Raw genomic sequence first — 13,124 nt, 5'->3', positions numbered from 1 at the left:
ACCCAAGCATTGATCACAACACCTCTCCCAACACGCATGCAATCCACTTGGTGTTCATGCAAGCATGCAACACTACTAGAAACACACATTAGGAGTAAAATAATAGTTAGCATAAAGAAAACACATAGCTGAAGGGATGAGGAGTAAGAAAGCTTAACGTAAGCTTTTGAGACCAATATTATTCATGTTTTTTGGGTTAGCAAAAAATCACATATCCTGTGCACCCACATCCAGCCGATAGCCAATTAGTGATGTTTGTCACATGAACAGAACATGCCAATTGTTTTATATTTCAGCAGCATCGGTTGTGTGTTAGAGTAATCCCATAACATGCATAATTAAGTACGACGTTTCACTGGTGATTACAACCAGCATGATCAGGTGATTGCTATAAATGTGAAGCTGCCTTCCTGTTTTCAGTCTTTAATAGGGGAAGGTGATGTACTCACTGTGCACCTACAAGTGAGGAGGACCCAGGGGGGTTAAAGTATTCATATCAATTTTAGTAGATCATGTTCTTATGACATTATACACGTTAGACATGACATTAGTCACAGTTAACCAAATATACTCAGGTGATAGGTTATTCGAGTGGTCGACAGTATTGCATTCATGGTGATTGTGTTAAGTGCAGGGAACATGGTGTTAGCTAGGTGCAGAGTGCTGTGTGCATGGCAAATGGTGTGTCATGTAGAAACATACTAAATGGTTCGTGGTGTTATAATATAGCTGTGTCAATTTCAGTCGGAGTACATTAACGAGTGTTGCGATTGTACTTAATTATACACTTCCAAGCAGCATTCAGTCTTTTTCTATGAAAATTGTTGAAATTCTCTGTATTCCTCTCAATTGAAATTTCATAGTCTTGGTCAATACAATTTAAGCTAGTTTTTCATGAACTATAAATGTTTTCTAAATAAATTGAATGGCTAGGTTGGCAGACATGTGTTCTAGAACTGCTAACAATTGTGTTTGTGAGTATTTAATGTTTATTTGGTTTTCTTGTGCCAATCTCTCGTCCTGTCTGACCAACATAGCATTTATCACAGGAGCAAGTAATCTGATAAACACCTTTTGTTGATAGCTTCGGCAGTTTATCTTCAGTACCAGATAACGTTTTTTTGGATTATTGTGTACTGTGCCAAATCTCACTCGGATTTTTTTGTTTTTACAAAATTCTATCTAGTTTATCAGTTACTCCCGGAATATATGGTTATTTGTTTTAATAGCATTGTCATCATTTGTACTATTTTATTTGTTTTCGGCACTCAATGCTCTGTTAATTGGTGAGATTTGTAATCATATAATAGTGCTTCTTTGACATGTTTAATCGTCCTCCTCAGACGTTCATCATCGAACACTTTTTGCCTGATGTATGAAGCATCTTTCTGAGAGAAGATTTCTGTATGGAATGGTGTGATTATGCATTCAGCTAGGCGTAAGTGTGCATTTTCTATCGATAAAAGCCGTGTTATTTTTCCATGTGGGCCGTGTCCAAACAGAATATCGAGGAATAGGAGGAATTGCTACACCTCCACTTCCATGATAAACGGAATGGCTGTGTAAAACACGGGTCGTAACGTCTGCGCGATCGTGACGTCATCGCATAGTGATGACGAGGCCAACCAACACTGCTGCGCCACCAGTAATCCATGATCTTGAAGAGCTCATGAGTGATCTTTTGTAGAGCCGTTTCAGTGCTGTGGAACTTCCGGTACGCCAACTTCAACAGATTTAATCTGCCCATCGCAATGACGTGGGGAAGTAACTGCTTCAGACAAAGGTGCTTTATGACCTATGCAAGGGTTTGCAGGGTTTGCTATGGCTCAAGCTGCCCTCAGGAGTGGTGTTTTTGCACCATTTTGAATCGGTGACATCTTATTTGGCAGCAATGCGATGAACATTGTCACATTTGCCAACGACGTTGGCGCCAGGGTCTCGAGTTTTGAATTGGTTCCAGGATGATCAAACTCAGATGGAAGATCGGGAAAATGCGTTGCCTTCAAGTTGAAAACTGCCAATTTGGTCAGCACTATTGTCGAAAGTACTGTGCATAGACCGGGTTGACTAATTGATCGGTGGTTGGAGTACAGCAAACCCTTCACGACGTGCAACAGAGCATGGGGGTCGCAAGCAGATTCATTGACACAGAGCATAGAATGATTTGCGAGACTCAATAATGAGTCGGTTGGCAGATCTGCAGGCAGTCTCAAAACCGGTTTTCTTCCAAACACGCTCCAGCCTCGTCCGTGTCTGCTTCGCACTTTCAATTGTCAGGAGATTTTTGGTAGTTTGCCGGTGGCCATTTAAGTAAGGATGGATGATATCCAGTTGTGGCCCTTTGGCCCAAGATATTTAAGCAAGTTTTGGAGGACTCCATTGACGCCTGGAGCTTTGCCTGGCTTTATAATGATTACGATTGATGACATGTAGACATGCATTAAAAAGATACTAAAAACTTTAACTAACTATGAATGATCTTAACTTTGGAGCTTTCGTGACTGCAGGAATTATTCTTTGGTTCTTTCGGTAAAGTCACGTATAAAGAAAAAAAAATAATAAATTAAATAATAACATACGACGTTTCGATTGCAACACAAGCAATCATCATCAGGTATAATGAAATAGCGACATAAAATCTAACCAGAAAAAATTATAGACAGACATATAAGCAGACAGATATCACCAAGATACACACAGCGGGCAACACAGGTACAGGGAGGGGTGATCGTCTCTGTGGGGTGGCCTTAAATAGACAGAGGGGGGCGGAGGCAGCGAGAGGGAGGGGTTAGAGACAAAATTTACATGTCAACGAGTGCAACAAAAAGGAGTGAGCAGGCTTAGGGGGAGAAAGAGACACACTAAAATTAAATAACCTAGCAAAGTATCGAAATGTTATGTAAAACGACACAGAAAGTCGGTCAACACACAATTAACGCATAGCCTGGTCGATTACGTATTTCAAACATTGCTAAGTTAGAATTTAAGTGTGAAAATTTCAAAGAAAGACAAAACATAAAAACAAGAGGAACGGAGACAAAGCAGAACCTAAGAACGACAAAAAACGAGTGTAGACAGAAAAAATTACACTAAATAAACAGGCAGAGAGAGAGAATAAAAACCCAGAGAGAGAGAAAAAAGGTAAACTTGGAACTTCCCCGTAGAAGTGGTTCAATCTTAACTTTGGAGCTTTCGTGACTGCAGGAATTATTCTTTGGTTCTTTCGGTAAAGTCACGTATAAAGAAAAAATAATAAATTAAATAATAACATACGACGTTTCGATTGCAACACAAGCAATCATCATCAGGTATAATGAAATAGCGACATAAAATCTTGGTGATATCTGTCTGCTTATATGTCTGTCTATAATTTTTTCTGGTTAGATTTTATGTCGCTATTTCATTATACCTGATGATGATTGCTTGTGTTGCAATCGAAACGTCGTATGTTATTATTTAATTTATTATTATTTTTTCTTTATACGTGACTTTACCGAAAGAACCAAAGAATAACTATGAATGATGACAGCATTTTAATCTTCCACAGAAGTATCATTGTGAGCAGAGTGCAGTTCGAGTACCTGTAGAGTACTTCTTTACGATACGTACTGTATAGGAATCTCGCAGCCAAACCCGCGAGTGGTCGAGCCAGAGGGGCCTGATGAATGAAGTCTACCTCAATAAATATTGTGCAAATAGTCAAATTCGCAATGGAAAACCCACGATGGCAAGGTTTTGGTGTATTGTATCCATTCAGACTTTTAGTATCTGACAAAAATTGTACCTGATGTATGAGCATTTTCATGAGAGGATTTTTGTTCTGGGTGATGGTGCAAGTGTGCATTGAGATAAGCATCAGTATGCACTATCTTTCCTATTTGTTCAAGTGAAAAATTGTATTAACTGGCTTTGTCGGTTGGAGGATGGTTTACAACACACATTTTACTTCCGCGATGTAACCCAAAAATAAATTATGAATCATATTGGTCGCGATAGCCTACATGTTAAATTATTATGGGCTTGCTGCAGTCAGTCAAAGTGTATATGCATGCGTATACAAATGTAACACATTTATTAGAGGTTATGAGCAAGTCTTACCGAAAGGGTAAACGTGCCTCTCCCCGAAGCCTTTATAGTGATGTTTCCTCCAGGTGGAATCTGTACACAACGCAAACGGTTCCATTTCTAGGTTATTTAATCAGTCATCAGCCCCACCTGTGTGTAAAGGGTGCAGGAAGGCTAATTTCTAAATATTGGCCAATTTGTATGAATATAATAGATTTAAATGGCAATGCCTTTCATGATAATTTAGTACATTTGTTGTAAGCGTCATTGTTATAGTGTAAGGATATCACATAATGATTTTGTTTGCCAGTCTGCAGTAGTTTCACAGTAGAGGTGATGTTGCTGTGTCTAATCCCAGTTGAGTCATTTTCAGGTCATTTCTCAGTATTGGGATGTTTGGCCAATGCCCCAAACATTGTAAGGTTTTGTGCTTCGTTTTAGTTTTGGGAGGAAATCGGAGAATCTGCAAGAACTAATACAGAACAGGGGGGAGAACATACAACCTGCACATTCAAGTCACCCAAGTCGGAATATAATCTAGGCACTTTTAGCTGTATGGCAAGAGTGATACCACTGCATCATCCTACTTCCAAATTTTCAATGAAAAACATTAACTCTTGCGCCTACCTTATGAGGTTCTTGCACAAACCGAGTTTCTTCAGTAATTTTCATTTTCTTCTCAAAATTGTTTTTTGGAGATGTTATTTCCAGCTGCACATCAATCAGTTCTTTACTGGAAGAATCCATCTTGTATTGAGCCATTGCTTGCAAGGCCAAAATAGTGTCCTGCATTCACAGCACACCACATTACTCAATAATAATCAAGATTGTGCAATAGTTCGAGTTCATTAATAGGCAGAGGTGTGGACTCGAGTCATGTGACTTGGACTCGAGTCAGACTCGAGTCATGAATTTGATGACTTCAGACTCGACTTGGACTTGCATAACAATGACTTTGTCCCACCTCTGAGGTGTGACTCGAGTCATGTGACTTGGACTCGAGTCAGACTCGAGTCATGAATTTGATGACTTCAGACTCGACTTGGACTTGCATAACAATGACTTTGTCCCACCTCTGTTAATAGGTAACGATTATTACAAAAACATTTTTGATAGAGCCCACTCCCTTAAGCCCGGGCATCTCAGAGGACTTGCCACACAATAAGCGACTGTCATCACATCTTATCTCAAAATATTTTATTGGTCACCCCCAGTGGCAGCTGGCCCCTATTTGGCACAAGGTGAAATGTCACTAAGAGTAATCCAATTTGAGAAATTTGCAGGTAATTTTCCCAATTGGACCGTGATAAGAGAATATAATGATCTGGTATTTCAATTAATGTTGGGGGATCTTTAACATCCACTGTAAAGCAGATGTCATGTAGTCGTGGTTAATAATCAACGGTGGCTTGCTAGAATTGAAACACAAACCTCTGCTACAAACGGTGAACGCGTTACCACTGGGCTATGTCACCACCCCAATAATGCACATTCCTGCTGAGGAATGTGCATTACAAATTCGTTATTTTATTGTGCTTGTGCACCTCTACTAACGTACTCTTTTAACCATTGTTATATGCTTGGCGTTGCATAGAATATAGGTGATGATGACTACCACCACTATTACTGTATGGGAACACATCGTAGGTGAATTAACATCTGTATAAAGACGTTCCTTGGAGACGTTAATTTTTGTAGAAATAGAGCTTTATTTATAACTGAACGTATTTACAGTTCCGAGTGTAACAACCACCTTACAAATAATCTCGTTGATCTCGAACAGTCGGCCTGATGTCATCCACTTCTTGTCATTGATTAGTTCCCAAGCAAGCGCCCCGACCGTCAGTGACGCTCCCTTTTTACATCTCTCTCCCCGCCCTCAATTAACTACCACCTTAGTCTCCTGCTACAGTTCCTTCCTCTCTGGATGTTAGACATCCGGCCACCTGTGTTAACGTGTTTTATTATATAAATTAATAATTAGCATTTATTTGTAAGGTGCCTTCCACTAATGTCTCAAGGTGCCCTGTGTAGTTCCCTACATCTGTAATTGTGTTCAGAGCTGGTAGCAGCTGCTCTTTTTGATGATGATATTGATGTGCGCTTTTCGCAGTCACTGATGATAATGCCGACAATCGTGGTTACAGTAACGATCATCATACCCTTAGCAGCATTCTCAGCATGATTTCATCATTAGAGTGCAAAATTGTGGGACATTCCATTTGCAATCATCAGTTCCAACATCAGCAACATTCACATCATCAACAGTATAATTGATAGTGGATGTAGGTTAGGCCATGTGATCAGATTTTGGTTTCAAAAGCTTTCACCACCACACACAGTCAAATAACTGAAGCATTTAATGCACCAATTATCATGTTGTAAACTGTTGAAGAGCAATTTTCTAAATCAAATGTAGAAATTGGATATGCGAGGTCAAGGGCAGAATGCAGGATGCTGAATTCTAGCCTGAAGATGCTTGTGAGCTGAAGCCATACTAATTGGCACGTTAAACGCTTGTACGTGCATCAATCCAATGGTTGGCTATGTCAAATGGTGGAGGGTCTTACAACACAAATTTTGCTCGATCATTAGGTTTTCCAACCCATAAAAATTACGAAATTATGTTGGTCGGAAAATCTTCCTACTCTCTCTGCTGTGGACCAATACCCAAAATGCCAACTGATTACAGGGATAAAAATGTGTGACTTAATGGTTTAGTTCGTAAATCTCGAGTACGTTATGGCAAGGTACACGTTACATTAATTGGGATTGGGTATTAATCAGTTGAGTACATTATAGTGAAATTATATAAAGTGGGAGGGCGTAAATCGGGGCATTACTGTATATATGTTAATTGTATAATGCAACGTTCATGACAAATGTGGCGAGTCTTTTAATTGGGTTTATTTAACTTATTAATGCATGTAAGTTTAACTTATTTCGCACCATACATAGCCAACCATGCTAATGGGAGGTGCGGGGGAAGGACAACAACAATCGCTGGAAGTGCCAGTTTATTTATTATGAATTTGTACACACCTGTGTGGATTGGAAGCCGCCCCCGTAGTTTCGCTGCTCGGTAAGCCAGTCAACAATTTCTCGAGCGCTCTCATAGTCCTTCTTGCGCAGATACGTCAGTAGCCCATACGCGGTGGCCTCCACTGAGATAGCAGACATCCGAAGCACATGACTTGTTTCCTCCGCCTTCCAATACCGATGGCCTTAAACATGTGGTACAGATACATCCACAAATGAGTGCCTCTTCACTCGTATGTTGTGTTGCAGAGATAGGTAACTGATTTTTAGAACAGTAACATTGATGTGTAGTGAGCGACTTCTGAGACATAACGTGTAGAGGGATTCTTATTTATTTCTCACACTTCAGGCACAATCACTGGGTGACATATATATATACACTAGCGGGAAGTACCCGGCATTGCCCGGGCGAAAAAGACAGACAACCTTCATTTCAAAGTTAGTACCAGGTCAGAGCGTAGTTTCAAATCCACCATCGTCAGAATTTCTGCAACAATATAGAGGATAGCGATCGTGTCCTGCCTGAGTAAATTTTAAGAAGTTTCTGGGATACTTATTGGTACACTTGGGGTCTTGCATGCATGGGGAATTTGGATTGAAATCCCCACATGGGCCATGGACCATTTGCTTGCAGACGACATCAAACAGGGCAGGGTCGTGATTCGGGTTAGGTAGCTCGGCACTAATGAAAGTGTCAATATCACTGGCATTATTTTATCCCACATCCCTAGCAATATGTGAGCATGAGGAAGACCACGTTTTTGCCACTCAATGGTGTGCAAGTGACAAATTGTCTTCACAAAGACGCCGCCTTCCTTTCTCGTGAAAAGCCTCATGAGTGCATCAACTTTGAGTTTAAACACCCTTGCAATGATGTCATGTCTATCGGTTGGTTTTTGGTTTTGATAAAGCTCAACCTGGATCTCCGTCTATTTAGGATTGCAAATAAAGGTGATAAAGAGACCTGGCCTGCCATATTGCGTGATATACGTCATGGAATCCTGAGTCCTCTCATGCATGTATCTTGATCCACCAGTGAATAATGAAGGCAAAATAACAAATCTACCCAAATTCAGAGCATTTGCATCTCAGTCAGCATTGATAGCATCCCTGAGATGAATGCACTGTTCTACACGCAGGCGTTTTTGATTGAGTTGAATGCCGAGAAGGCGTTCACTCTCAATTTTGGCATACTCATCGACAACATACTGGTAAAAGAGGTTGGCGCACCTCACTATGTGGTTTCCTCCTTCTCTGTGCATGATCATGAAGGAATAGAAGTCCTTAGAGAAGACAGTTTTGTGAGGATGCCTTTGTCCTGTTGCTTTGATAATTTGTGGAATCTGGACGTGGTACCCATCTTGCCCATTCCACAAAATACGAGACATTGTAGGGCATCATATGCTCTCTTTGTCTCAGGAATGCGTTTGACGGTGTTGTCTTGGTATTGAAGCACAATGTCTCTCCTACCATGTTCCTCACCCACCATAAGAACAGCAACCTCACCACAAGTAGGGGCATTGTACCTCAGTGCATGCTCCCGCTTGGGACTTTGGATGCACTGATGACAACCTGATAATCATTGGAGGTGACTTGTTGTGCTGCATGTTTGAAACTTGAAATCAATAAATTGTGTTGTTTGAGCATCCCTTCGAGAGAGAGGACAATTTGTAGTCGGGCACCAGAAACATTGTTGCATCGCTGGTTGCCTTGCTGACTCTCATCTCCCATGAAGAATAACTCAATGAACTTGGGCTCTTCACCGGTCAGTGACTGCATGGATCCGATTTGATGATAAACTTGGCCCTGAACCTTAAATGTGGGCATAAAGTCTGGCTACACTATCTCCTTTGTCGCACCAAAATAAGTCATTTGAAAGCAGCAATTGTACTTTCTGTTGGTCAGAAAGTGTTTAGACTCAGGAGTATGGACAGATAGCAATGATCTAAGTGGCTCAGGGGGCATCTGCACAAGAGGAAGTTTTACTTTTCCATGACTGCAGCACATTCCCTTGCATTTGTCTTTCCACTTTTTAGCGCTGCAATCTGTGCAAGTAATAGACATGCAGCCTATTATGGCCATAGATTGATAATCGATATCTGGTTGGTAAATAAAAGCAGCTATGTTCCAGTTGGGGTTATTTGCTCTTGTTCTAGATGCAGCAGCATGACGGACTTGTCTTTGGCGTGCCATTTGATGATGTTATAGTTCCTCTGCCTATGCTGTTGCAGTGACTGTGCGGTCCCTTGCCTGTCGAGATGCATGATGTTCAGGGTTTTCTACAACCCGTGCTGCTTGGAGTAAGGTCACTTTACCAGAGCGGCGGAAGATGGTAATGCAGGAAGTACGCCATCAGGAGGAGGCTGCAAGGTGGGTCAAGGCAGTCTCTCTTGCCAAACAGGGACAGTGGACTCGATGGGACAGTGTGGAGAAGAGGAAGATCAGCTGGAAGGATCTGTGGGCCATGGAAGCGAGGCGGTTGAGCTTTTCCATCAGAGCAACATATGACGTCCTTCCAACACCAGTTAATCTTCACCAATGGTATGGTGAAGATCCGGACTGTGCCCTCTGTTCCATGCCAGCCAACCTCAGGCACATTCTCACAGGGTGTAAAACAAGTCTCACCCAAGGACGCTACACTTGGCGTCACAACCAAGTCCTTAAAAACCTTGCGTCCGCCCTGGAGGACAAGCGAGCTGCCACCAACTCCCTACCACCCCCAGCAGCATCACACCCCTTACGGACGACCTTTGTCCGCGAAGGGGCTAAACCACCGAAGAGTGGCTCTACACCATTAAAGCGAAACCAGCTGCGCTTGGCCCGCGACTGGAAAATGCTAGCTGACATTGGCCGGCAACTTGTGTTTCCTCCAGAGATCGCAACCACCACCCTAACACCTGACATGGTGCTCTGGTCCCGTTCGCTCAAGAAGGTCTTCATCATTGAGCTCACAGTACCCTGGGAGGACTCAGTAGATGAGGCTTATGAGCGAAAACATCTGCGCTATGCCGATCTAGCTGCCGAAGCACGGCATCATGGCTGGAACACAGAAGTCCGACCAGTGGAGGTGGGCTGCAGAGGTTTTGTGACAACATCTACAACCAGACTGCTTAGAGACCTGGGAATTAAGGGCCAGAGCCAGCGTTCGGCAATCAGAGCTGTATCGGAGGTGGCAGAAGGCAGCAGTCAGTGGCTCTGGATGAAGAGGAAAGACCCCAGCTGGGCCCCAAAGTGAGAGGGCCAGGAGGTATGCAGTCAACAATGCTTGACTCAGGGAGGAGGACGCCCCTGCCATGCATAGTCCCAACAAGGCAACTCCTATGACTAATTGGGAATGGGACGCAAGCGTAGGATTGATCACCCTGTCGCTGGCCGCCTTTGGGGAGGGTGTATAGTATGAAAGGCCGAAACACCCTAGGAACCAAAGGTTCACTACTGACGATGCGCTCCCCAAATTTCACCAGGCTCACTGTTCATGAACTTTTGGAAGTGCTTGCACAAAGGATAGTACCATCTCATCCTGTGTTTTTTGGAATCTGCGGTCCCTGGCTTGTCGAGATGCACGATGGTCAGGCGTTTCTTCAAGGCATGCTGCTGCAGTGACTGTGCGGTCCCTGGCATGTCGAGATGCACGCGCTGTTCAGGAATTTCTTCAGCCCGTGCTGCTGCAGTGCATGTGCGGTTGTGGCTTGTCGAGATGAACGTTGTTGAGAGTTGTAGGAATAAACACAAAAGAAAGTGAAAGATATGTCGTTTGTGGGTGGCAAGTGTTATTTTGTAAATGCTATTGCCTTACAAGAAGCAAAAAGGCAAGATTTCTCCCCAAACGTATAGTTAGTGTGCGAAACAGTGGTAGATACGAGAGGGTAGGTCTTGGCACTGTTAGAAGGTGTATCTTCTTCTTCTTATGTTACGCTGTGTGGAAGCTACCTGGTCTCTTGCTTCCAATGAAGGTCTTCTCGGCCACAGTCATTCCCTCCATTCTCTACGCTTGCGAAACGTGCACCCCCCTAAAGGAACATCTACGCCGGTTAGAAACATTTAGGCTGGCCTGCAAACGATCCATCCTGGGTTTAAGCATATATGTGTGTGTGTGCGTCTAAGTTGATGTGTTTCTACGTGTGTGGGTCAATGTCTGTGTGTAAGTACATGTGTGTGTCTGCCTTTTTCACCCGAGCAACGCCCGGTACTTACCGCTAGTCTTCTTTTCTTCTTATATATAAACTAGCGGTAAGTACCCGGGCGTTGCCCGGGCGAAAAAGGCAGACACACAAATGGACTTACACACAGACATGGACCTACACACATAGAAACACATGGACTTACACGCACACACACACACATGGACCCACACACACAGACATCGACTTTAGACACATGTAGTTACACAAATCTACTCAAACACACAGAGTTACACACACATATCGACTCACACATACATACATAGACTGATGAACAATAACAACCGCCATTCGCCACTAAGTGTGCACTTGAGGTCACATAAAGTGTCGAACGCCTGCTGGCAGGAGGTCACGGGGTAGACCCAGATGGCACAGGTCGACTGACTGAGACGACTGGCTGATGCACCACCTGTGCCCCCTACTGTGCCAACTTTCTGTGCTTTAGCCACCCGGCGCTCTGCTCATTGTTGTGAGCGTCGCTCCTCCACCCTCCGTTATTGTTGGAGGGCAACTGCCTCCAACTGCCCAGTAGCGTCCTTCACGAGCCTCCTCCACAGAGGCCGATCTTGACACCGCTGGTACCAGTCATCGGCAAGTCCACTCAGCTCCACGTCCTCCTGTACCACATCACTCCATCTCTTCTCTAGCCCGTGCCACGCCCGTTTAGCCCCCTCGATCCGGCCGAACAAAAACTGTTTAGGCATGCGGTGGCTGGGCATGCGGGCTACATGACCCAGCCAACGCAGCCTTGCCTGCCGGAGGAGCTCACCGATGGGACTTTGCCCAGATCTTTCAAGGATTTGTGAGCTCCTCACACAATCCAGCCTGGTTAAACCCAGGATGGATCGTAGGCAGGCCAGCCTAAATGTTTCCAACCGGCGAAGATGCTCCATTAGGGGGGTCGACGTTTTGCAAGCGTAGAGAAGGGAGGAATGACTGTGGCGGAAAAGAGCTGAAGCTTCGTGCGGAGCGACAGACCAGGTAGCTTCCACACAGTGTCACGCAACCGATGAAAAGATATTGCCGCTCGACTGATTTGGAGTGAGACCTGAGCTGTTAAACTGGAGATGGTCATAAGCACACTGCCCAGGTATGGGAAACTCTCCACTCTCTCCACTACTGCCCCATCACTGATTGGGAGTTGTGGGGGTGGAGTGTCCGATGGTACAAAATACCCAGGCAAGTGCTTAGTTTTGGTGGGGCTGATGGTAAGGCCCCACCTCTTAGTGGCACGCTCCAGTCTCAACAGCAGCATCTCCAACTCCTCCTCTGAATGAGCAGCTATTACCAAATCATCAGCATACATAACGTGGTTGACCAATAGGGAGCCATCCCTTGATCGCACCCGGGCATCGATCAGCCTCCCATTATATCTGTAGCAAATGGAAATTCCCCCGGTACAGCTATTGAACGCTTCACAAATTACGTGGTCAAAATAGATGTTAAATAATGTGGGAGCCAGAGGACATCCCTGTCGTACCCCAAGGTGTACAGGGAAAGGCTCTGACTCCTGGCCACGCAGTTTTACCCGGGCCCGTTCATCATCATGAAGGTCCTTAATGATCGTGAGCAGAGGGTCAGGGACTCCGAAAGCACGAAGAACAACCCAGAGCCCAGGCCTACTGATAGTAGCATAGGCCTTGACCAGGTCAATAAAGCAGAGATGTAGGTCTTGTTGGAATTCCCTCCATCTCTGCTGTAGCAGACGGACAGAAAATATGGCATCTGTGCAGGAACGACCTTTCCTGAAACCGCATTGGGGCTCCGCAAGCCTCTCCTTAGCGTGCCTAGCAAGGCGATGTTGAATAATCCTTTCCAGGACCTTTCCCGGCACACTGA

General features: G+C 44.0%; 1 protein-coding gene across 1 annotated transcript in view; it reads right to left on the bottom strand.

Annotated features, from left to right (window-relative positions):
* The window catches only part of LOC133349569 (complement C3), a 217,451-nt gene that overhangs the window by 40,305 nt on the left and 164,022 nt on the right, over nt 1–13,124 (bottom strand). The window contains exons 30-32 of the mRNA XM_061563138.1: nt 7,108–7,289; nt 4,693–4,851; nt 4,099–4,158 (exon numbers count right to left, since the gene is read on the bottom strand). Of these exons, the coding sequence (XP_061419122.1) occupies nt 4,099–4,158; nt 4,693–4,851; nt 7,108–7,289 (401 nt within the window). The remainder of the gene's footprint in view (nt 1–4,098; nt 4,159–4,692; nt 4,852–7,107; nt 7,290–13,124) is intronic.

Source organism: Lethenteron reissneri, chromosome 30 (assembly GCF_015708825.2).
Source record: "Lethenteron reissneri isolate LAM-NWPU_2019-01 chromosome 30, ASM1570882v1, whole genome shotgun sequence".
NCBI classification, from domain to species: domain Eukaryota; kingdom Metazoa; phylum Chordata; class Hyperoartia; order Petromyzontiformes; family Petromyzontidae; genus Lethenteron; species Lethenteron reissneri.
This window is presented reverse-complemented; position numbering and strand designations above follow the sequence as displayed.